Source organism: Atheta coriaria, unplaced genomic scaffold (genome assembly GCF_025399875.1).
Source record: "Atheta coriaria isolate IRGN ID8LTWV9N9 unplaced genomic scaffold, Caltech_Dcor_3.1 hic_scaffold_1_pilon, whole genome shotgun sequence".
Lineage (NCBI taxonomy): Eukaryota > Metazoa > Arthropoda > Insecta > Coleoptera > Staphylinidae > Dalotia > Dalotia coriaria.
The window spans coordinates 1,617,779-1,643,168 of record NW_027045443.1 but is presented as its reverse complement, the minus strand read 5'-3'; the positions used below and the strand labels follow the sequence as shown (position 1 = coordinate 1,643,168).

General features: G+C 44.0%; 1 protein-coding gene and 1 long non-coding RNA gene across 3 annotated transcripts in view; both read left to right on the top strand.

Moving 5' to 3' along the window:
- The window catches only part of LOC135791400 (roundabout homolog 1-like), a 77,855-nt gene that overhangs the window by 43,323 nt on the left and 9,142 nt on the right, over nucleotides 1–25,390 (top strand). For both annotated transcript variants that reach the window (XM_065301805.1, XM_065301814.1), the window contains exon 2: nucleotides 3,511–3,831. In XM_065301805.1, coding sequence (XP_065157877.1) covers nucleotides 3,511–3,831 — 321 coding nt within the window. The remainder of the gene's footprint in view (nucleotides 1–3,510; nucleotides 3,832–25,390) is intronic.
- LOC135792462 (uncharacterized) lies at nucleotides 23,403–23,980 on the top strand. The gene is made up of 2 exons (XR_010548328.1): nucleotides 23,403–23,600; nucleotides 23,683–23,980. It is a non-coding gene; the product is annotated as an uncharacterized lncRNA (long non-coding RNA).

Genomic DNA, 25,390 nt, shown 5'->3' with positions numbered 1-25,390 from the left:
AAATACCGAGCGACCCTGGGACGCGAAATAACATCCCTGTTTAGATTAGATTCGGGCGCGTAATCCTCGAAAATAAAGTGCAGACGTATCTCGAGGATTACCACTCATGGACCGTTAGCTTTTGATCCTCATCATTCGACCGGCTCGTGCTGGTCCGAGATGCGGCGCGCGCGCGACGCGCACGAAGACGATTAGTGACTTATTCTTCTCCTTCATTTCCTGCACATCCTGCACACAACGTTGCGCTATCGCCCACTCATCGACTGCGCGTTTTTTTTTTCTTCTCTGTGCTCATCGTGATGTTCTCCTGTAAAAACTCGTCGGCCAACGGTTTTTTAATTGATCTGCTTTTATATCAAAAAAGTCTTATGATCTTTTAATCGCCTTTGTGGCCGAAATTACAAAAAAAAAACGCTTGCGAAAACGCAAAACGCAAAAAACAAAGGGAGAGCAAACCGTCGACGGAAAAAGAAGAAAAATGCCAAAAAAGACCCGCGGCTGTCCGAGATGTTATTACGAGTAGGTTTTGATAGGTTTGTCGCATTTCATCCTGCGCGCAATTCTTCAAATCTATTTCTTGAGCAGCTCACATCTGTAATACTTTAATATTTATCAAAGGTTTAGTGTCCGTGATTAGAACTTTTTTATTCATTCTGGATGCGCTTTTGTTTGCATTGTCGCTATCAGTTGATCGCATCATGAAATTCCATTTCGTCGAGGCCCAGACTCGGCACGTCTCATTGACCAGACTGGATGCGACTAGACGCCGACATTAAGTAACGAAAATGAAGCGAGTCGCAGCAATCTTCTTATATATTGAAGCAATCGCTTCCAAGAAAAAGAAACAGCAGGAGACGAAGCGAATGTAGTTGGAACGTTTACACTGCACTTAGGAAGCTGCAGATGGGAGAAAAAAGTTCGCATCCGACTGCGACGAGCAGACAAACAGCAATAGATAATTTTTATCATGCCACAAGATCAAATTGACTTCGCATTCGCATCTCCGATACGCGAAGCGTATTGTCCTTCATCTTGAACTTCATCCGGTTGCGCTGCACTTTTATTACTTTTGTTTCTTGCGTTTGCTTATTAGCAGACGAAGCTTAGATGAATATTTCATGCGTGGTTGTTTTGTTTTCACATATCAAGATTTGATTTCGTGGCCTGTTGCCGCGTGACGAATGGAAAAATGCCCAAAAGTCACATCCAGATGAATCTCGCGTTTATGCGAAAAACGCGCCACGACGAACATCTAGATTGCTTTTTGTTTGTTGCGTCGGTAACGTTTTTTCTGTCTTCTCTGTTTGTGTTTCTGGCGGTGCGTTTCTGCTGGGAAATTCCCTCGTTTCACTTCCCTTTTATTTTTATTCTTATTTTTTTATCTCTGGTTGGAGTACGCGCTGGCTTTGTTTATTTCATTCGGTGCGACGGCAAGACAACGCCGAAGAGTCTACATATTTTATTTAACCGCCGAGCCGAACCGGAAAGTTTATTTTCTATTATTTTTATCTTGTTTCCGCAATGCACATAAAAATAATTGTCCGCCGTCGTTTTGTCGTGCGCCTGCGTGCGTGCGGAAGCGGTTTTTATTCCGGTGCGAATTGTTTATGTCGTGCGAAAGAGGTCGCGGCAAATCGAGCGGTGCCGCCGGTCGATCTTCTCGCATCTCCAGTGCCATTATTGCGCCGTTTGGAGCAATTTCGTCGGCCAGACGTATTACTCCAACGACGGCGTCGCCCCGCGAGCCGTAAAGTATAATTGTAGTTGTTTTCCCTGCTTTTGCCCGGCGCCTCCGCCGTCGAATGTCGCGACAGCGACAGTGCAATCAACGCGCGCCGCGTCGGCCAATTTTCTCCACAATTTCAGCGCTGGTATTTCACATGCGCGTCGTCGTTCGCTTTTCGTGGTTTATTATTTCTAAATATTTGCGGAATATTTTATTGCTTGCAAATATTTACACAAGCCGCACATATTTCTTTCGGGTTTACGACATGTTATTAACACCACACACACATTTTTTCTTTTATTTTCACGAAAAATAACATTTTTTAAACAAAAATTTAGTGTAATTATTTTTGATTGAATTTGAAATTCGAGATTGCGTGCGTGGAATAAATAGATTGCACACGTTCATTAAAAATCTGCATTAATAACATGTATTTACGAATGTTGCGCATAATCAGTTTATGATCCGACCTGACGCAATCAGTGCGCGCGGAATTTCGTTATCGAAATGTTCGATTCATCCAAACTTATTAGATTCCGCGGGCATGCCTGCCAAATGCAGCCGGGCGATGAACAGTCACAACTCATCAACCCATCGTCCGGCGGTGGAACAAAACAAAAAAGCCCGCAACGCATGACGACACTCGCAAAAACAAATAAACGCATAAACGATGATTTATAGAGAAATAATTGATGAATTGTGCGTAGGCGCGTCGACCTAATCAAAACGCATAAATAAATAAATTACACGTGTCACGTTATCGACACCAGCGCACACACCGCACCGAAAAACACGTTTAATAATTCTAATAATAACTCTCCGCGGACGCCGCTGCATGCGGGATGCGTTCGCCACCTCTAACGATGCATCGGTATGCACGTCCGATTCGAACGCGCGCGCGTCGTTAATTAAAACCTTTTGCCAATTTGCCGCTGATTAATGACATTGCCCGCGTGGTGCGCGCCCGCTCGGCTATCACAGCGCGTCTCACTTCGCGCTAATCAAACACTGCAAGCGCCCATCTCGTCGACGCGAAACAACTATCATTATGAAATCGTAATGTGCGATATGCGCGATGCGCGCACACAACTGATTTTCATATTAATTAATTCTATTAATATTGTTGTTGTTGTTAGTTTAATTAATTTATCGTTTTGGCTGCGGCCGTTGTCGCGGACACCCGCGATACAACATAATTAATTAATCAGAGAACGCATGATAAACTGTTACATAAATTAAGGCGGTGTAATCGCGGCAATATTGTTTCGTTCGCAGTCGGACTAGTTTTATCGCTCGATTTGCGGGATGTTGGGAAAGGTCTTAAATGGCATATTATCGAATGAAATTCACCGGCGCCTCCACCAATCACTGCTGCTATTGTTGGCGGGCAGGTCCGTCGGGTTGCCCGCATGCCGGCGTATTCCGATGTGTTATGAAGCAGCTTAAGGTCGTTTAATTAAATTATGCATACATTAAGCATCCGCGCGGCAAACACCGGCACGCAGGCACTGTGCCTGATATTCTATTGCTTCCTATTCTCCCGCATTGTGCTGCAGCGTGTTTTGGTGGTGTGGCTGGGATCAAGGTGGAGCGGAGGTACAAGCCGGGATTACTTAGGAAAATCAGCCCATATTAGGGGATATTACGACCGTAAATCTTAAATTTACACAAGAAGCGCACGAACAGTACAGGCATAAATTATTTCCTCATCAAAATCGGTTGATACTGCTTCACAACTCAACTATAATACAATATACTGATTCTTGTTTTTATTTTATTTTCAGGTTACCAACACACGTTGCAACAACCTCCGAGAATCACCGAGCATCCGATTGATGTGACTGTGGCAAAAAACGAACCTGCAACGTTGAACTGCCACGCAACTGGTGAACCAGAACCGACGATCACATGGTACCGCGATGGTGTACCCGTACGCACTGCAACGCAAGACCAGCGCAGTCATCGTGTCCTCTTGCCGGCTGGCAGTCTCTTCTTTCTGCGCGTTGCACACGGCCGCAAGGAGTCCGACAGCGGTGTCTACTTCTGCGAGGCGACCAATGCGCTAGGCAAGGCGCGCAGTCGGAACGCGACGCTCACCGTTGCCGGTGAGTTATCTCCTCGTTATAATAACATGTTAATTTTATCACTCTCGCGCCGGTCGTAAAATCGAGAAATTCAAGTGAAACTCGCCAGGGGAAATGCGCGCTCATTTTTTCTTTGCGCGCCCGGATTCGCAGCGATATAAAAACAACAATAAGGCAGGCCGTATTTTCGAGAGTCAACCGGCAAGCAGTTAGGTAAACAACGAGTCGAGGTGGAAGACCGCCGAAATAAAAATAAAGGAATGATGCTTTCCCGAGTATACGCTGGCGCATAGGCCTCAAGTTTAATGGGAGCGCGCGAGCGTCGAGCGGGAAAATGTAAAAAAAGTAAAAGTGAGTGACACCTTTTGAATATAAAACACCTAATTTCATGCCGCTTTGATTCGCTGTCTCGGCCGTGCGTGCGACAACAAGCACGGAGTTTATACGGGCGGCGCCTTTAAGGAGAGTTTAAGGGACTTTAAAAGATCGAACGATCGCGAGCGAAAGCTCCGAGATAAAGCGCGATGCTATCGGTTTAATCAGGTATTAGTTTTATTAGACGCGGCTGTAAAACGGAACCTTCGCGACGTTTATACACCCTTCGCATACACCCGCAACGTATAAAAAAATCTTATCAGCGCTTTTTACGCGTTTTCTATATTTTTCTTGCGCGTAAAATTTTTTTAGAAAACTTTTTGTTTGTGAGTGTGGTGAACTACTCTAAAAAGAAAACGTTAATTAGATCGCAATTTGTCCGCGGAAGTGGAATCATTAAACATTTTCTAAGTAGGTAATTTTAAAGCAATTAATTTGGCCTTTTTAAGTTGACTACTTGCCAGTGCTAAGCCCGCTAATAAATAACCGCGCAAGTAATATGATTTGAAGCCGTTTTTAAGTGTTTCCTCCGAGTTAATTTCGCCGTCAAAGTTACAACTCGAAAGTTTTCCATATTTTTTACCAGGCGGTCCGCCGAAAGATCACATCTCGGCGCTGCGGGCCGCTTGGCAAGATGAAGAAAAAAAAAAGCGCTAAACGCAAACTTCCCGCATCTTTTTCGCCGCGCGGAGCACTTCTGCACTTCTTCACCTTGTCCTGCCGGTACAACTCGACGGAAAAGGGCGTTTTATTTTATCGTTTTTAATTCTTTCAGTGCGCAGTAAATGAAACGCGAAAGTGCAGAACAAAGTATATATTCAACAAAAAGTCGTTAATTACGGCGCGAACCGTGCGAGATAATAACATAATGCAAACAAAAGCGTTTAAAGTTTGTTTGATTTAACTCGAGAGTTTACACGAATTTTTGTTGTATTTTTTTTTCCTACGCTTCTCGAGTAGATGTTGCAGTAGGGTATATAAGCAGGGGAAGTATTCTAATGAGGCCATTTCTAATCCGGCTCATCCCGGCCGGTTTGTTTCGCGTTTCGAGGTTCGCGAAACGCATCAGTTGCACACGCACCAGACGCTGGCGTATCCACCCCCGGGAAGTAACGGCGCATAAAACGAGAGAAAAAGCAGATGTCATAAAGCACATCCACGCGGGTGCATCTTAAGAACCTGCTTGCCGTCTTAAGCTGCAACTTTTTTTCTTGCTGCAAAACGAAAGAAATGTCTCTTTGTGTTATAGCCTTAAATTGGTTCATCTCTCGTTTTGGGTGCAAGAGATGCAGATGAAATGAAAAATACGACATAAGGGGGCGCGCTGACGATCTTCGAGTGTCAGTGTCGGTACGCGCAATTGCATTGACACCGATCGCAGATGCGCTCCGGCGAGATGGAAAAATAAGTAACGCCGGTGCGACACGTGAGCGTAAAAAGTGCGGAAAGCACCACCACCACCACCCTCGCCGTTAGATTTTGCACTTTAGACGGCGGGCGTTAAGGCGAGGGTGAAATTGAAGTACCTGATAACATGTGGCGAACGACGTCGGGCGTGAAATTGTTCGCGTAATTTAATAATTTATATTTTTGGGCGCGGGCGAAGGACGATTCTTAGCTGCGCCGAGCCACCGCTTTGCAAATAACTTCATTCGTGTCCTAAATGCTTTAAAAGATGATGAGAATTAATCATTTGCCGCGGAAAGTGATTGCGTAAAAATTGCGCGCAAAGTTTTTAATCGATTTCAATGTAACAGCACTCGTGAAGTTTGTTTTTCTTTGCTGCAGATTGTTTATATTCACTTGTGCGCCAAGTTTTTCCGCTGCTCCTTAATTCGAGCGTTTCTCTTCGAGCACCATCGTTTTTTCCTGACTTTTACCTGTTTTAAATTCCACTTTAACTTCAGTCAACATCCGTAACGGTCGCAACTTTCGTTGCAATTCATTCCAATTGTGCGCAATTTACTTTACTTAATGTGAATTCAAATTGGGTTAATTTACTTTTTTCGTGCGCAGCCGGGGGAAGGAGTCCGAGTCCTTTCGACGCCTGCATTTGTTTTTCCGCTTTCAACGCCAGACGCTCAACACTATTGCCCGATTCAATTTCATCGTTTCGTTAATTCTAATTATTTTAATTGTTTTTCGGGGCGCGAGATAAAAGACAGCGAAATAAAAACGCAATAAACGCGGCTCATTAACGCGATAACAGATAACACGGCGGCTGCTCAAGGAAAGCCGGAAGAAGGGAAACCGCGCGCGGTGAGTGCCGAAACATGCAAATCCACCGCCTGAAACTCATTTACTCATTCATTCGCAGTCATAGGCAAACAAGAAATGGAATTTATTTAAGTAGTCTTTGACTTGCACTCGCGATTTCGCCCCCGCATTGTTTTTTTACGACGACGAGCAGGAAAACTAACAATCGTCCTCATTAAAGCGCCATCGCCGCATGCAAATGCGCGCCAAAGGTTAAAGTTTCCAACCACTCGGGGAGTAAAAACTACGCGCAATTGCTCAGACGACAGCGAGCCGAGGTGAATATTAAAAGGAATATTAACGGCTTCCCCAGGGACTCAACCAGTGAATGAGTGAATAAATCCTTGGATATTTACATATTAGCCACTTTTTATCGCCTTCTTGAGCGGTTAATTGTCCTCAAACCCAACCCACAAAGCAAATAAAACTGCTACAAATCAAGTGAATAATTGAAAACTGAAAATACGCGCGTAAATCATCGCGCATTATCGAAAATTGCGAAAATAATACAACGGGAAGCACATATTTACACCCAACGCATCGAACTGCTCTAAATCTTATTAAATTTGTTCAGCGGTAACCTTTCCTTTTCATCCCGGAATCTTTTTCACCGGCGGCGTGCCGACTCCTGTTACCATCATCCCAGCTTGTTACTTGTTCTCGCTGTGCGCATTCGTCGCAAGCCGGGAAAATTTTAAATTGCGTCCCGAGTAATGCGCGTGGTAACAAGTACGAGAATTATGGTGGCGCGTGCAAATATTAAACGTGATTTATGTTGGCAATCATTATAAATTTTCCATTGATATTAGTCGACTAGTCGACTCTGCGAGCTCTTTACATGCACCCACGATATTCATATATTCCTATTCATATTGATATTGATATTCAGCCTGGTTACTAGGGATTTGCAATCTATTGGCGCAAAATCGTGAAATTTTATAAATTGATGTTTGCATTTCAACTTTTATGCAAGTATCTCTTCGGCTGCAGATTTTGTTGAAGCTTTGAATCGCTTGTGTTTCTCTTCGGCGTGTTTCCTCTTGAGCAGCATTATTTACGAGAATTGCCGCTCGTCGAGTGCACGCGCCGCGAAGTAAATTAAATCATAAATTTGCGGCATTCGCTTTTATCCGGCGCGCGCGCGCGCGCTTTATTGCGCTTTACGAGTGTTATCAATATTGCCGAAATAAATTTTACGCGCGCGAAGGTGAGACGCTCTCGCATCTCTGATTTTCCTCGGGCGCGCGCGCGCGTAAAAACGCTGCATTATTACCGCGCATGCAAATTCGCCATAAATTACGCGGCTTGCGAGAGAGTTTCAACTTTGATAACAAGTGTGTGGGAGGCAGCGCCTAAACAAATACGCGCGGCGGAAAATTACGGAAATTTGCGCATCGGCACATTCGGACACGTCAAATCGGGCGCGCGCCGTATTTGTTTAGGATTTTCCAAAATGCGCTCAGTTTTTGATTTTCGCGGAAAGGTTCCGACGAGAGTAATGAACGAATAAATATTTGCATAATTAGAAAAAAAACCTCCTATCCGACCGGAATCATCTATCCACAAATATCGGAATTTGATATTCTACATCATTATATCCACATTTATTTTAGGGATTTTTAAGGATTATCGAATTACAATATAGGGGGATCAATTTTATAGAATCATTACACTTTTGGTAATAGTATATTAGATTAATAAGCATGTTATAATTTAAGTTTTCTTTATTTTTACGGCGCGTGTGCAAATAATTGGCGGTTTCATCTACACATCACAAGAGAAACAACAACACAAGTACAAATCAACAAGCACAACAGCAAAACCACAAATGTTGCAATAATATTTGCGCACAGTTTGCTGTTGTCAGTTGGTAGATGAGGTAGATATGGTGGTAGACACATTGTTTAGGTAATGTGATTGATTGTTACATTATTGCTTTTGTCTTATAAAGTAAAGCAGGAGTGAAATCAATTTATTATTTACTGGCACACAAAAAAATACAAATCTACACGTTGTATGTTTTATTATTACATCATTACGTTGAGTGTTTATTTGTGAAAGTTTATTACCTCGTTCATCTGCGGCTGAGCGTCGCATCTTTTGTAATATTCCCATTGTTGGCGAAATATGCGGCAAATGCGGACCTGATGATAACAAATGTTTCCGCGTCTCGCATTTGTAGAACAAATACACATTCATGATTCGTTCGATTCCGCGCTGATCGAAAAAGAATCCCTCATCACTCGGCAAAACGAAAAAAACGAACGCAGCGCGTATCGATAATATGTTGTCTACTTATCGTCGAAAGCTTTATGTGGATGAGGGCGCAGCTTTTCTCTTTAACTGAAAAGACGATTCCGCCGGCGCGCTCTATTCTCCGCCAGTTTATTTTCTATTCTGTTCGACGACTCGTTGCGCCTTTATTATTTATTATTATTTTCATTTTGATCATGATGATGGATACAATGCGCGCACGAGGAAATAATCGAATCGCGCCGGATCGAAATGAATGCGAAGCGAGCGAATGGAAAAATGTTATTTCGCGTTTGAGAGATGAGTCCTTTCATTCCGGCCGGACATTGCCCGTGCAGTAAGTTAAGGATGTTCCGTGCGCGTATTTTCCGATTCACGTTTTTCCGGCGCTGCGCGCTGCTATTGTGTCGGCGGCTCGTTTCGTGCGTGGCGGAAAAGCGACTAATCGAAATCGATTATGGCGTCTTCCGCGCGCTCGGCGCACGCGACTGGAGAATGCACTTTTCATCATTTATTGATGATGCCTCTAATTCGCCACACCTGCAACACCTGCAGTCTATAAATTTCGACTGTCATCGACATCGACTGCATCGATTTTCGTCAAACTTTTTTGTTAATCAGTTTCTAGCCTGTCACGAGCGAATTTCCGTCGAGCGACGACGTTCCGGAATCGTCCTTTTCTCGGTGGCTGAATAAACACAACCAATGTAAATAGAAAGACGTTGGTTGGCGAAAGACCGCCGACGCCGAATGCTCCTGTGTGGCCGCGAAGCGATGTTGTCGTTTCATTTCGGTTTCGGCGCGATACCTTCGCCGCGCGTCGAGGGGGCGACTGCGGAAAGGACAACCCGACAAACAGCTTACGCCGCCGTCGACGCGCACAATGCCCCGGCTGCCGTCCCTAGTTAGCACTCCGCATCGCTCTTATCCTAATGCAATGTACACTTAACCCAAATTTCCAGCCGCGCTTTAATCTTCGAGATTACGAACTTTTGTTTCTCGATCGCTTCGAAAAATCGTCATCAATATGCTAATACAACCGCACACCTCAACGATCAACGATTCCTCAGTGTAGCGCTTCTTAGTTGGAATTTTAAACAGAATGAAAAACCAACAAAGCGGAAATAACGAAACACAAACACAAACCACGTTGTAAAAGGTGAAATTGTCACGAAAGCTCATGTGACTCGCGGTCGTTATGCCGCGAAATGTCACAACGACGACGACGACGACTAGTCTTATGCAATTAACGTTCGTCGGCGGCTTGTTTTCGACCATTTAGATTGCGATGCACCGTCGGAAATATTCAGTCAATGTTTACATGCTTTTTGTTGCCGAACTCAACGAAACTGCGCCTGGAATTGAACTAATGTAAACTAAGGGATAATACCGGTGAGCATGTGTCCTTTCTTCGGCTCGTTCGTCCTGAATAAATGCGTGTGAAATGCACATCTGGCTGTGTTCTTGTGCGCGCTCGGCCTTGCGGACTTTTTCCTCCCTGGGGCATTTTTCACCGCGATGCAACCGACATTTGCACGCTTCACTATAAACTGCAAAACCGGCGAAATGCGATCGCGGCGCTTACAGATCGCAACATAGTTTTTGTACGTCGCCTACTCAACGAGATTATGCATCGGTTTACGAGCGGAAAAAAAGTGCCCCACATTCGAAATTATTCACTCGACGTAATAAATACTGGTGACACGAGTGGTCATTTATAACTATGCATACAATGTACATGAAATGCCAAAAAAGAATCTGCGTGGAATGGGAAAGAAAAATGGCAAACATGTCACCGCATTAGAAGCAGAATATGAATGCGAATGCGAGAATAAGAAATGCTGAACCGAAAACCGTCGCGGCGCGGCAAATTCCGACCGAAAACGTTTCCTATTTTCTTCCGTCGTGGTTTTCTTATACACTCTTGTTGCAATCCGCCCTCCCCACGACTCCTCTCGAGTTGGGTAACATTTTGTTGCAACATAATTTGTTATCCCAACTTTTTCATTCTTCCACCAAACTCCTTCTCCTGCGTCTACTCGCACGGTTATAAACTGTTCGGGTTTGTAGTACAATTTTTACGTTTTATGCATACAACGATCGGGTGGGAATAAAATGTTTGTGGTAAATTGTGCACTGCTGGCGCGTGATATTAATTTTTCGACGAATATTCTGCGTGCACCCGGAAAACTTTTCATATTTGCTAGACATCCAGAAAAATAGAACAACTTTCGATAAATAGTGCTAGAGCTGCGCATTTTTTTACATTCCGCGGCGAGTTTTAATCAAGCAAAAGGGAAGCGACGCATTGTGTGGCGAGATTTTTTATTGAATTCCGAACGGAAAAAAGTTGATCAAAACTGAACTTTAAGTTCACGCCGCAAACAAACAAACAAAAATTGGAATATGAATGTTGGTTTTATTAGTTCTTCAAGCACAATGCTCCGGCGTTGTTTTAATTGTTCTTTTTTTGTGAATAAGTTGAACCGAATCAAGAGGCGCAGACATTTTGTTTCCGTTGGACGCATGCGGAGCGTAGTCTTGCGACCAGCGCCGAAAACACATGCGAAAGTTTAATATGTCTCGTGTCTCCAGCAGACTGTCTATCTGTCTCCTCACTGCTGTCTGTTCCGAGAGTAAATGCCCCTTTAGCGTGCGAAAAAAGCGAAGAAAACGAAATTCTTTGCATTGCGTAACATGCCCGCCGGCATTTTAATGTTGGCACCACTGCGCGCTTTCGTTAATCTTCGGACGGACGACGCACACACCCCAGGCTCGGCGACATTACATTCTCCTTCCGGCCGGATATCCAAAGAACAAGAACACAATTTTAATTATGCGCCGCGGAGGCGGCTGCACGTGTATCTGTATGCCAGAGAGACAAAAGCCGTAAATAATGAATCGAATCAGTTAATTAATTTGTCGTTGATATGATAAACCGGCGCGACGTGAATGCGGAATTCACTTAGTCCTGTTTATCTGTTTATCTATTTATCCGCTGCCATATTTGCCCGGCTCGTCGGCGTCACCCTTTGTTTAATATCCGAATCGTCTTCGCCCGCGCGCCCTTTGTTGCGCACCGGTTAATTATCCAAGGTAACGCGAACGTAATAGTCGAAACGACATCCACCCCCGAGATGCATTAATATGTACCCCCGCGCGCGCGGGCAAACAATTCCCGCGCTATCGCGCACCCGCCCGCCCGCTACCTTTCCGAGCAGCAGAGCAGCAACCCTTCTCGCAATATAATCGTTCGGATGCACGCGCGCGCCTAGTATTTGCCTACGTTTGTCCCAAGGACGCCCTCCGCGATGTCCTGCGCCCAACATGAGCATATTGTGCGTTGTACAGCGCCCATTGGGAGATACACGCCGTCGATAAGGGCGATAAAGGATGTTTAGGCCTTGTACTCACTTGTACGTTGATATTAGAAATACCTCAGCGTCTTGTCGGGCGCGCCCGCACTCCGGCGGGTACAATGCGCACATTGTGCACTATGTTATTATCGCGTTCGCGATCGACTCACCAGAGGACAAAGGAGTATTTTATCCTCTCGTGTGTGTGAAGATGACTTACATAAACCCAGCGTAGAGGATAATAGATAAAACAAAGTTTTGTATTTTTATATGAAAATTCCAGCAGTCTTTCACCATCTTTCTCATAGAATATCATCGTTTGACTTGCGGTACAATATATGAGCATGCGTTGTAAATCTGTGTAAAAAATTAAACGTTTGCATCTTGTTAATACCCACACAAAGGCTTAAATTATTAGGCAGCTTGAACTCTTGAACTTTGGGCGAGTCCGGCGAATGATCGCCCCGAGATAAGGACGATTTAGATTAGCCGATGCTGCGTGGCCATCCCGGAAGAGGATGTTTTACCACCTCTGGAGCGCGCTACCTGCGGCGCGCAACTTTACGACGTTCATTTCGAATGGACTCGGTTGATAAAACGTTCATGAATATGTTAATTACATATTGACGTTGTTTCTTATTAATTTATCACTGCGAGCAACTTGGCCTGCGCCTCGCAAACCCAAACAGCTTTCGGCGCTGAATATACTACTGTGTTTGGTAAACGATCTCGGCGCCTTCATTCACTCACCCTCGAGCACAAATAACTTTACAATAACAGCTTCAGCTCATATACATACGGCAACAATACGCTTCGATTACCACATTCATCCACATCATCTTCCGGTTTGCACCCCACAGGGGTTGTTCTTATTTATACAGATTTAATTATACAAATTATTGTTGGCCAACATTGTGGGACGGAAATTTTATTCCACGAGTGTGTATATAATGTGTTGTTTCTGGTTGGTTTGCACTTTTTTCTGTGTGTCTGAATGCTTGTTTTGTTCGTTACCGCGACGAGGGTATGAATATTTGCATATGTTGTTGTTCTTTAAACCACTTCACTTCAGACTGCTTCACGAGGAGTATGCTTACAGCATGGTGTTAGTTAAGTTACTCTGCTGCTCGCCTCGGCAGACTACTTTGGAAATTTCGAAATTCGTGTCTCGCACATCATGCCATGTGCTCTGACTTCTTTCGGTTCTCTCTCATGGCAAAAATGGAAATAAGTCCGAGCGGCTGAATTCATTCCGAGGGATTTTTTCCTCAAACGGATTCCGCGTTGTGTTTAGTATAAACAGCTCCCGACTAGGTCGCAAGCAAACAAAAGCGAACAACAGCAGCTGAAAAAAACATGCGAGGATGTTTGCGGCCGATTGCGAATTTCCAATTCGTATTTGAATACAGAGTAGTAGCGATCGGAATCGCGAGTTGCTGGACTTTCACTTTTCGCTTTGACCTGCAGCTGAACTTCCAACCGCAGGCCGCAAGCACGCCCAGCAATTCTCCACCGAACGCGTAAACAATGTTTCGCTTGATTAGCGAAGTTGGAATCGTCGGTTTTGATTGAAAATTTCATCAAACTGAAAACCAACATGGTCATTTTACATTTTATTGCGCACACACCATATACTTGTACTACTACTATGCGATGTCCGTAGGCATCATGAAAGAACAGCGAGTATCAACGGTGGTAATCCAGTACCACCGAAATTAATTATTACGCGTCACGTACGCTCGTTAGACTTTTACATTAGTTAATATCGTGGGACACAGGTCGCCTGATAGTAGGTGGATCTTTGTCAACCCTCGGTGTGCAGCGTGTGCCATACGGCAAAAGGGCCGGATTATGAATATAAAATTTATTCGGGCACATCCGGCACGCAGCTCACCTCTTTTAGCTTTACATCACTTAGTGCTGCTCCCCTGGATGCTGATGTTGCTGCTGATGTTGCTCCTCGAGCAGATGGGTCCTGGTCCTTCGAGCTCAAGCTCGATTGAGTACACACGGATATCGCCGGTAGTTTGTAGGTGTAGTGGGTCTGGCTACCTATGCACCTATGCCACGTGTTAATCTCGTAAGTCGTAAGCCTGGATTTTGGGCCTACGTTGGAGGTGGGCGCGATAATCCTAATGCAGAGGATTTCTGCAGCGCCACGTTTCTCTGTGTCCATGTCCACACAGAGAATGTACTGATATATGAGTAGAACTGTAGGTGCAGTTATTTTTTGCTTTGTGGCTTTGGGATCCAATTAGTGCGAACTAAAAGCAAGTAAAATTGATTAAAACCCGCGCAAAGAGCAACATTTGTCTTCGTAGATACGAGCACAACGAAAAGGACACAGCATTCATCTTTATAATCTAATCTAATACAATCTAATCGCATCAAATCATATTTGCAACAGCGTGTTTCTCTTCGGTTTTATCCTTCGTGGAGTGTGGAGTAGGAACGTATTACCAATGTGATATTTCCCAGGTTCCTCATCTATCGCTTTCCTCCACATATGTGCTGGTTGTGCTCGGCATCTGTGCGGTTTTTTCGTTCGCCACTTCCTTTCGTTCGGCGGCCTTCGCGGGTCCGTTACATTTTCTCGATTAATGCGTTTTGCTCCCGTGCCCACAGAGCCTGCTTATCTTCGTGTTCGCCTTGTCGGCTACAAGTCTTTATTAGATTATTTTCCGTGTCAAGGCGTAATAGTTTTATTTGATTGATTCTTCACTTTGCGGCGCGTGCATCGACCGGAACCGGCGGAAATTAGCGATAAGTCAAGGCCAATTAGTTTTCTTATTAAATTGCCAGCCGGGGCTTTTTATTTGCGCTCTCTGGGACTAGGGAGAGTCCTTTGTCGAACCGGGGAACTTCTGCAATTTGCGCCGAAAACTCATGAAACTATTAATTATTTGTTTTTCATTTGCAATGTAAAACCACGCCGTAAAACCCTACAACTGCGATTTTCGCGCGGTGTTTGCCCGCTCGAGTTGCAAACTTCTTATTTGCTTGCATTTGCTTTCCACATGAATGGCGTCCGCCAGGATGCTCCCAGCAGATCGAACAAAGCAGCATGCAATTGCGAGCGTGTTTTTGTTGTTGGCTCGTCGATGAGTGCGGGGGCGGCGCGCTTCGTGCTCGTCGTTTTGCTGTTTAGCGTTGATGATGATTACGTTAGCGTCCTGGTTGGGTGCGTCGGCGTGTGTTGTCTTCATTTCGCCGCTGTGTACATTTTCTATCATTGCTTGATGCGCACACGAGCGCGTTTGGAGCTTTTTGAAGCTGCTGATGGTGCTTGATGCAGTCGACGGCGGCAACGGTGGGAGTTTACACTAATAGAAATCATCTTGTGCACTCCCATCCGCGAACGAGGAGGAATTTCTCTAATTAGTCATAAATTTCACAGCATTACTCAGCGATCTCCCCGCAGATCCCCAAAACGAACGCGGTAGCGCATCCAGACTCGATCTGTTTGCTTGCTTTTTTTGCTTCTGCTTAAATAATTAACTTAATTAATTGATAAATACGCTTATTGAGCTTCATTTCCGCTTGTGCGCACATCAACCTCATCACTCATCAAGTGCCTTCTTGAGTAAACATAATTCCGCGCACGCCAAAAAAAAAAAGAACTCAAACGACCGCCGCGAACAAGTCTAAAGAGATTAATTAAAATCGCGCGAGATTCGACCATTGTGAATGTTACGGCATTAATTACTCAATGCTAATTACTAATTACAAAATACTGATACGATGAAGAAATAAACGCTAACGATGAATGAAGCGTTAAAAACGACGAGCGCAAAAGGCAGCAAAAAAAAAAAGCCGGCGCACAAAGAAATAAAAACGCGCTGAATAGAAATGCCGGAATGAAAAATAATGAAAAGCGTTTTGCTTTTGCTGCGCGCGCTCAGCGCCCGGGCATGATTTTTACTTTTACAGGCGTTAGCTTGTTTTCGATGTTGCTTTTTATAATTTATAGAATGTCTGTCTGCGCGCGTACACTCGGCGTTTGCCGAGCATAACAGCGCGGCCACTTCGGGAAAACTCCGTCGGCGAACGATGCGTTTTTCCGGCACACCTTGTGCTCCGGCGCGCGCGATTATGAAGGCTGTGCTAGTTCGCGAGTTAAAATGAAGCGCGCCTGGCGCTGTGGAGCGCGCACTAAGTAAGGGGGTTTAATTAGCGTTGCGATTTTTAATGGAGGACGGCCGGGACGTGCTTTTACCAGTGATTAAATTTTTATTCAGTACTTTAGTTTATTCTTTATTTCAATAGCCGGCCCGTGACATGATTTAGCAAGCGCGCGAATCGCGCACTTACACTCCGGCGTTTTTATTTTCGGGGCCGACCGGACGTCGTGTCGTGTATTTATGGTTTAATTAATTTGGCGGATTTTGTTGCTAATCGGGATGGTTCACGTGCGACGAGCGCGCCAAGGACCGGGTATTCATTCATCAGCATGCGTCTCGGATGCGAAAGCGAAAAATGCGAGAAGAAAGGCCAATTAAGCGAATTGTTTTTGTGTGAATAACCGGCATAAATCACGCAGCCGAAGAAAACGAAACACGGCATACAATGCGATCGAAAATGGAAAGAAATCGGGGAACAATGCACCATGAAGCCGAATAGCACCGCATAGAAAAGTAAATTGATAAATTGCGAAGCGCTGGCGGAAAAAATAGTTTTGTTGCGAATATAAAACACGGCCGTAAATTATTAATTAATTTTCACTATAGCATGAAAGCTATATATTTGCCGAATTGGAAAATCTATATAGTAACTACCTGCATGCGGGCTTCCGCTGCTCTACTATCGAATCTTTTATTTTGTTTTAATGGAAAAATTACGAGGCAACAGACAAACGACATGCAATAAACTACCAGACGGCATAGTAAAGTTGAAGAAGTCAGTATCGCAACACAATGACACATATAGCATAGTCTCGGAGTAATTTAGTAATTTAAAGCAGATGGATTTCTCATAAAACGAATCGGAAACATTAAGCGAATGGAACTGCACGCGCGCTCGCAAGAAAAATGGTTATAAAATTATCCAAAAGTTGACAAAATTGATATTGGGTAATAAAATCGAATTGCCTGCCGTTTTTCTTGTCTCGCCGGCGCAGAACTTAAAATGATCAGATTCATAGATTCAATTTCGACTTTTCGACAGTCGTAAAATTATTACTAAGTATATCTGTTTCTGCTTGTTTCTATTTTCACAGTTCAGCCCGCCTGAACTTCGAATAACGCGAAGCGAACGCGTGTGCCGGAAGAATTTTATTGCCTAGTTTCTTCGATAAATACTTAAAGTCACATAAATCAGCAAAAATAGACACAGAAATGTTTTATGGCTTTACGTGTCCTATTTGTTTTTATGCGATTAGTTTATCGCTGGATTATTCGCCTGATTAATTAGCAATTTTCTTTTCTGTGCCAATTTCTGATATTTTCTGTTATTTAATGCAGGAAAAAAATAATAATTTACTCCATATTATGGTTTAATTAGTTAATATCTTGATAATTTTTTTTGAAAATCTAAGTGATGTTAAAATTAATTTTTCTTGGTGAGACGCTTTCGCTTTCATTTCGTTTTCATTGTGTGTATATTTTTAAAAGCCACCGCATTCCCCCCGACATCCGCCACGCACCCCTTTCGTGCCGTCGCCCACCATTAAGGCAGCATAACGGCAGGAGTTAACAGCTTCCAGGCGGTGGATCTTGCGTGCGAGGTGACGTCGCGCCGTTTGGGCGCGAAGTCACGTTCCGCGAGTCGTGCACTTTTAATGGAATCACGTACAGACAATGAACATTGAGCGTACACACATTGTCGGCGTCGCGGCGCAAGAAAAACGCGCCCACGAAAAAAGGGTTCCTGTCGGCAGGAAGCGCTTGGTGGAAAATTTAAAAAGACGAGCGCGAGTCAAAAACGCGCAGGGATCATGCTTGGAAAAACGCCGCGAAGGGCGAAAGAAAACGAAACGCAACAAAATAGCAAAGCGTGCGTACGATTTTATTAATGAGATTCGTGTTTTAAAATGCGTGAGGAATGCGCGCCGGGCGCGTTTTCTGCGAAATCTGTTTCGCAAAATCAGGACCAAAGTCTGCGCCAGCGTAAAAATAATTTGAATTCGAGCTAAACTAATTTGCATGTGGTCCGAGATGGTTTTTCTTTGTCAAATGGCAACAAAATTAAATTCTAACGTCATTTCTGATGGCTTTAGGACACAGAAATACAGTTGATTTTTATTTTAACGTCTGGTAATGTTTATTGCGTTCATTTTGTGTATTTTTTTCATTTGACTCTTGTCATTAATAAAGCATGAGGAAAATCGAAGACGTAAACAAGCCAGAGTACAAGATTAAATAAAACGGAGCGCAGGCGGGAAGAAACTAGACAGGCGGAAAATAATATCTATTAATAATTAACGTATTGCGCCTGGCGTATTAGTTGCCCCGCTGGCGGATGCCTGCGCCGCCTCCGGGGGGCCTCCCGGATCTTTTCGGCTTTGATGTATCGCTCGCATTCGCGACGAGGACGCGTAAGGATCGCCCGAAATGCACTAATGCCCTCACCGCAAACTTCTTACGTTTTTCTCCGCCACGGAGATATTCTACTGACGATTCCCGAATCTTTGCTTTGCTCTGAAATAACACATGGAAAGAAAAATCACTTTCGCTGCGTATAGCCACAGCTGGTATGACTGGTCGTTGAGAGGGAAAAGTTTAGTTGCTGCTCTGCGAGCAATCAATTTTCGCAGATTATAGTTTGTACGATAGTCCTTGATATTATTAGCGTGGTCTTTGAAAGAGATCGTTTTTGAAACCTCCTGGTTTGCTAAAAGCCGCATAAAAGGAACGGGTGAATGGAAAAAGACGGAAAACTACCCGGTGCGTTATAATGAGGAAAGTTTTGCGAATTTGAAGCATGACATTAGTGATATTTGGCTTTTGCTTGCCGCTGGAGAATTGCTCCGGTTGGCTTTTATGCATTGAAGGCATAGATGGGCATTAGGCGTTTGCAATAATTCGAATCAAATCGCACGCCCGAAATAAACAAAGTAGACAGAAGAGGCTAAGTGGGCATTAAGGTTCGGCCCCGCCTGCTCGCCGCCTCCGCTTCATTCACGGGCGTAATCGATTTACGAAAATCCGACGTTTCGATGAATTTCCACGAAAACTTTTAGCATAATATTCTTTCTAAACATCTCTCTATATTCATTTTACATAATCCCCGATTCCGGCGGCGCGCGTAAACGTAAATCGCGCGCGCGCGGAAAAAGTACGCCCGTAAAACAGCTCAAAAGTTGTTTTTATGGACATTTTCCTAATTATAAAACGTTACTTTCGCTGTACAAGACGCTGGAGTACCGGAGCTGTTCGGAGTTGAAGTTGACTAGAGTTAAAAAGAAATATGTGGTGATCTTTTTTGTTGGCCGCACGTTAGCCGGGCCGAATCAGAGAATGTTACCAAGTCGACGCAGAAAAGTATTGCGCACGGACGCAAAGCGCTCGAGTTTGCCCTTAAATAAATTTTTAATTAGCGCCGGTCTAACAAGGATACAGCGCGGCGCAGTCATTACGCTCGTTCGTCATCTCAAAGGATTTCACGTACTTTTGCGTTCGCAAAGAGCGCTCGCGATGCGTCTTCGTAATTTTCGCATTTCCGCATTTTCTGTTTATTTATGCGCTGATTTATTTATTTGTATCTATATTGCGCGCACGGAGTGGCGAGCAAAGAGAGCGGCTTTAAATTTTAAACTTTGCTTAAATTTTACGTCCGTACGTGATGCCAGCGGAAAACTCCGAACGTGCAACGTGTGCGAGTGGATTCCGGATAAAATATGATAAGCGGAAATGTGGTTGCCGACTCTCGGCTTCAACTCCGAGTGCGGTTTTATTGCGCTTGATTAAAAAGCTCACCGAAATCAATTTTTCGATTGTCTGGCTTTGTTCACGTCGCAGCGGCTTCCGATAAATACCGATCGTATGGAGGTATTTACATAAGGGTCATTAACAAGGAAACAAATATCCGATGTCTATTTCTCAGCCTTCCTACCCTTGGAACGCTCATATCCAAAAACGTATTTAACGAATACCTTCCAGTTTTCCGCTTCGGCGATCAGCGAAAGATCAGCAGCGATGCAACAAAACTCACCCTCATGAATGCACCTTGCATGTGCGCACGTTTATTCAATGTGTAGATACGCACCGTCGACGTTTTTCTCGACCCTTCCTTGCGCTATCGGGTCGCCAGTTGCGCATTTCCACCCGGGTCGAAGGGAGGAGGATGTTTAGTCGCGTTTAGTTGGGTCCCCACGGTCTTCGGCTTTCGGTTTTCAATACAAACAATCCCGATCGCAGGTACCGCTGTTATGTCGAACATACCTCCGAACGACTCGTGCGTCGGCGTTTGCTTTTTTAAAGGGGAAAATGAGGGACATCAGGGGGGCAAATAGCGCTTATCGAAGCGCGATTTCAGATAGCGCAACACACCGCGCTCGGATCAGCGCTGAACAAGTGAAATAAAAGTACACGTTTTGCTGGGAGAAACTATAAATCAACAATCGCGCGTAATGCCACCCTCACTTCTGCATCACCGCCGGCCGATTGAACTAATATTGTTCTGCGCATAAGGCAGCCGATATAATTGCAGGCGGGCAAATACCACTAGGCTTCCGGGATTGTGATAACAACGGTCGGACTCGGGATGCAACCGCATTTGTTAAATTTGTCAGTTATTTACCGATATTGTTAGTTGGATCAACGCCACACCGATACCGCATTCTTGCGGTTCGGTTTGATTAATTAATTAATCTAATATTTAGTGGACACAAAACTCGCCGGCGGTTCGGCAGCGCGAATGCAAATATCCGGAAACGTCGATGCGGACGCCGACCGAATGCAAACGTTGTTTCCCTCGCACAAAGAGAGAAAAAATCGCATTGGCAGTTAGTTGATTAAACGAGTTTTCGGCTTCAATCAATAGAACACGATGCGTCGCATCGGCGGCCGGAAACATATTCGCATGCGGCTGCAGCGGCGGTGGGCTAACTAGGAGCGGCGGCCGGACTAAACACATAACAATCGGGCATCCGCCCGCCGGTCAAGGATTAATCAGCCTCGACGCTGTCCATGCCTCGCGTCGCTTTTATTAAGTTTCGCAAAACATAGACACACACGAAACATCACCGCGCATATCGAACACACGGTGACGCAATTCTTTGACTTGCCTGCATCAGCATCAGCAATTCGGGCGACATCTACGAATACAGATCACTAATTGATGTGTCCGGTTTTATTTGTGCGAGCTCTTTGATGGTTGACTGCGTTCTATTCGCTAACAAGGTGTTCAATAGCCAACCGAAGCGAATTGAATTCTTGAATGGAATATTGAGTTGTCTTGCTTTGTATCGCATTGCCAATTTGACGTCGAATCGAACATTCATTTATCGCGTTGTCCGTTTAAACCGTCCGGACGAACACACGTGCGTGAATGGCGTGTACAAGTGCGCTGCATTCATTCCCGCCCGGATCGAATGTTAAAGGTACAAATGTCCGGCGCGATTGGATCCGTGTTAGTAGGCTTCGGTTCAGTCCATTTGCTAAATTTAGTTAGCGTTTCACTCCGAAATTGTCCTTTTGTTCCGTTTCATCAATTAGTCATTGTTTAATTAAATGCATTGCCATGAAATACACTGTTTTCACAATAGCAACATGTGTAGCCAGCAAAAATGACAAAAAATATTTTTAACATTTTTAATAATAAGCATACCTATGGCGGGTTTTGTTCAGTTTATTGTTAAACTAACAAAAAAATGTGCACATTCTGTATTATCGAATCAATTCACCTGCCTTACTTCGATAATATTTATCTTCTTTTATTTACCGAGCGCATGCTGAGCGCACAAGAAGCGCACGAAGCAAGCGGAAAAATATTCTATCAGTGAAGACAAATATTTATTTTTATTGCGACGCGGAAATTTCGCTGCAGGAAAGCTGGCGGGCGACCGCAACCGTAATATTTACAGTACATTTGAATTTCGCAATTTTGAAGTTCTAAATTCGGTTTGTTATGACCGCATTATTAATTCGTGTTTGAAGTGTTTCGAATTTGATGTGTGTCGCATGCGCCTCCTTAAATATTTACAACTCAATTTTGCTCCAGTGCGCCAGATTTGCCCCGGGAGCAATCCAGTTCAAATTCACATCTTTCATATTTTTTCTCATTTTTTAACGATCCAGTTGTATATTACATATGTAGCGGTATTATGGTAATGGCAGTTTTTGTTTTGCTTTAATATCATGCTTGGCGGAATTCGTTTATTTCGTTTTGTGAACGTCCGTTCATTACGAGTCGAATTAGATATGTTCAAATGTTTGCGTATAATCGCGTCTGGAGTGCCGGTGCAAGTGTAGATTTTTCAAGAATAAATATTCATTAATCCCCAATTACCTGTGCAGCCCTAAAAATTCAGCACGGCGCGAAGCAAAAGGTAATAAAACTCATAGGGCGACTAAATGCAAATGTAATAACACCAACATATCGAATCGCTCCCCGTCCCTGGACGCTTTCCGGCGTTTTGCCGGAGCTGAAAGCGCTCCATTCGCAATTCCACTCCCAGCCCCGACGTTTCTCTATCTGTGGTCGCGCTGTGCGTCTAACTATGGTACAATTTGAAACTAACAAACCGAACAACCCCATCGTGTGCAACAACTTGACTGCGCGCTGCCACCAACGCGCGCGTGGGAATGCAGGCGAAAAAAGCGTTTGCCTCCGACGTTTGGTTATTTCCGGCTCGCCGGCGCTGCGAAAAACGATTTTTAAATCGTCGACCAAAAGCGATTTGGCGCTCGCATGCAGTGCGCTCCGCCACCCTCCCCGACAAATAAAAATTAATGTCTCTGCGAGGACGGCGCGATCGGAATTATCTTGAATTAGTCCGCAATCGGTCGGCGCGTGCGGACTCAATAAAAAAAAGCTTCGAATATTTCGCGCGCGCGTCGCATTTGCATGCCGTGCCGTTATTCAGCGCAAATGAAAATAGGTGAGGCGACCCCCTGCGGGCTGGCGGGGCGTGCGTTGCACATTTAAAAAGGAAATTGCACGCGGAGGTCAATCAACCATCCGTGCGTATTCATTTCCGGTGGTGCCCTGCCAGCGCGCCACGTTTTTCTTGTTTAATTGCGAATCAATCACATTAGCCATTTTAACAATCAGCGGCTCGCCGGAAATTGATCAGTCGTTTTAAAATTTAATTGTTAATCCATGTCTACACACGCAACACTTTATCACAATGAGTCATGTCATTGAGCATTATTATTATAAATATTATATTATGAAATTTTTGTCTGACAGGTGTCATTGTGCACGATTTTGTAATCTCAATTCAGTCGCCTTTTGCTCCTGCAGCTTTACGCATATTTCTATTGTACATTTTTACAAAGATCCATATTATCTGAAATGGCTTATCCTGGTGATATTTCCGATCAGATCACCGACAAAGATCTGCAAGACTTTATGATGTTAGAGAAACAAAAGGCCCAGTTTAACTCTAATGTAAGTCCTTATTACACATTTTTCAAGGCCCCATTAATATGACATTTTATACGTCAATCAAATCAAATTTAATATTCCTTAGGTTCATGAGTTTAATGATATGTGTTGGGATAAGTGCGTAGAGAAACCTGCGAGTAAACTTGATGGCCGCACGGAGGCTTGCCTCAAGAACTGTGTCGATCGCTTCATCGACGTCTCATTCTTTATTACAAATCGATTTATACAGCAAGTCAAGAAGCGCAAGGCTGAACATATGGCTGAGCAAATGTCTGAGCAAAAATAAACACATTTTCAGTTTTTTTTTCCAAAGTTATCACCGCATCTAAATATGTGATAGATAACTTCTCAAAAATAAAAGATTCACAGAAATATTTACTGCATTTTTTGGTTAAACATTTGAATAAACTGATTTTATAATTTTGATATAAAAAAGTTTTTATTTATAATTTAATTAATATTAAGTAAAATTAAAGTCTCATGAAGTAACCCTGCACATTTACCTGCCTGCGGTGCACATAATTCAAGTAATGTTCGGCTTATGTTCGAAGTTTTGACAAGTCTTTGATGCGAAAGTTAAATTACATTAATTAATGTTTAAGAAGCTTGCTTTAAGTAACCCTTTGCGGATAATTTGATCACCAATCGCGAATCATGCAGTATAATGCGCTATTATTTCACACGCGCGAAATAAATGATCACAGGTAGAAAAATGGGCGAATAAATAAAACAAAAGTGATATAATTTATTTAAGACTATTAAGAGCGATGTCTAACGGAGCGTGCACGGATAATATATCAGCATTTACCCTATAACGAAGCCGCCCTACAGGCTCTTCTCATCCCCCTGCCTCAACGCCAGACAGGGATCAGGATCAGGAATCGTCGTCCGTGATCGTGATCGAGCGGGAAGAGCGGGCTGCAACGCACGAAATCTTGAATCGCGCGCCCCGAACACCCCGAGACGTGGGACGCGACATTTATAGGTGATGTCCGAAATGGGAGCGTTTGTCTCCGAATCCAGCGTGCGGCGTTATCGTAAATTTGGAAATAAAGGACGAGCCGGTGTCGGGCGTCTTTACGAACGCGCACGTCCTAAACCAAACTAAACAACTCTTTGCCCCGCGCGACATGGAAAATAAAGGAGAGGCGGGATAGAAATAAATGTCTCGAATAGAAATAAAAACGACGAAACAAGCAACACAACAACGCCAGGGAAAACAACAGTCCACAAGACAAAAAAGGAAAAAAAGGATGGATACAAGGGGATGGCAGGGCAGTGAGTGGCGAGTGGCGTGGATAGGTTGATAGGACGATGGGATATAAGATATAAACAACTGGAATGGGCAGCAGCCCCTCAGACGCGGCCAAGGATGACAAAAAACGATTCCAATGATGTATCCCAGCTCTTTATTAAAGGATTTGGAATGTTTATTACAATGGGAGTCCTTGATGAAATATTGCGCATTACGCAAAGCAAAGCTTTGCATCTATCAAAGGCAAACATTTCCATAAACAATGTTTCAACATTAACCGCACCGACTATTTGGATTGCTGCACAAAGCCGTCGAGTAACTGATGTTTTCCGGCGATGTATTTTACAGTTTTTACAGTTTTGTACTCGGCGTAACTCAGTTAACTAAAATACAATTTGTTAATATCATTACGATCCTCTCCCCCTGCGAGCCGGATTGTTGTTTACCGCCGGTCTGGTCGGTATCGTGGAATTTGCAGGCACCGGTCGGTCCATCGCGCACCATATTTCCGCATAATGTTATTACGCGTTGCCCACGG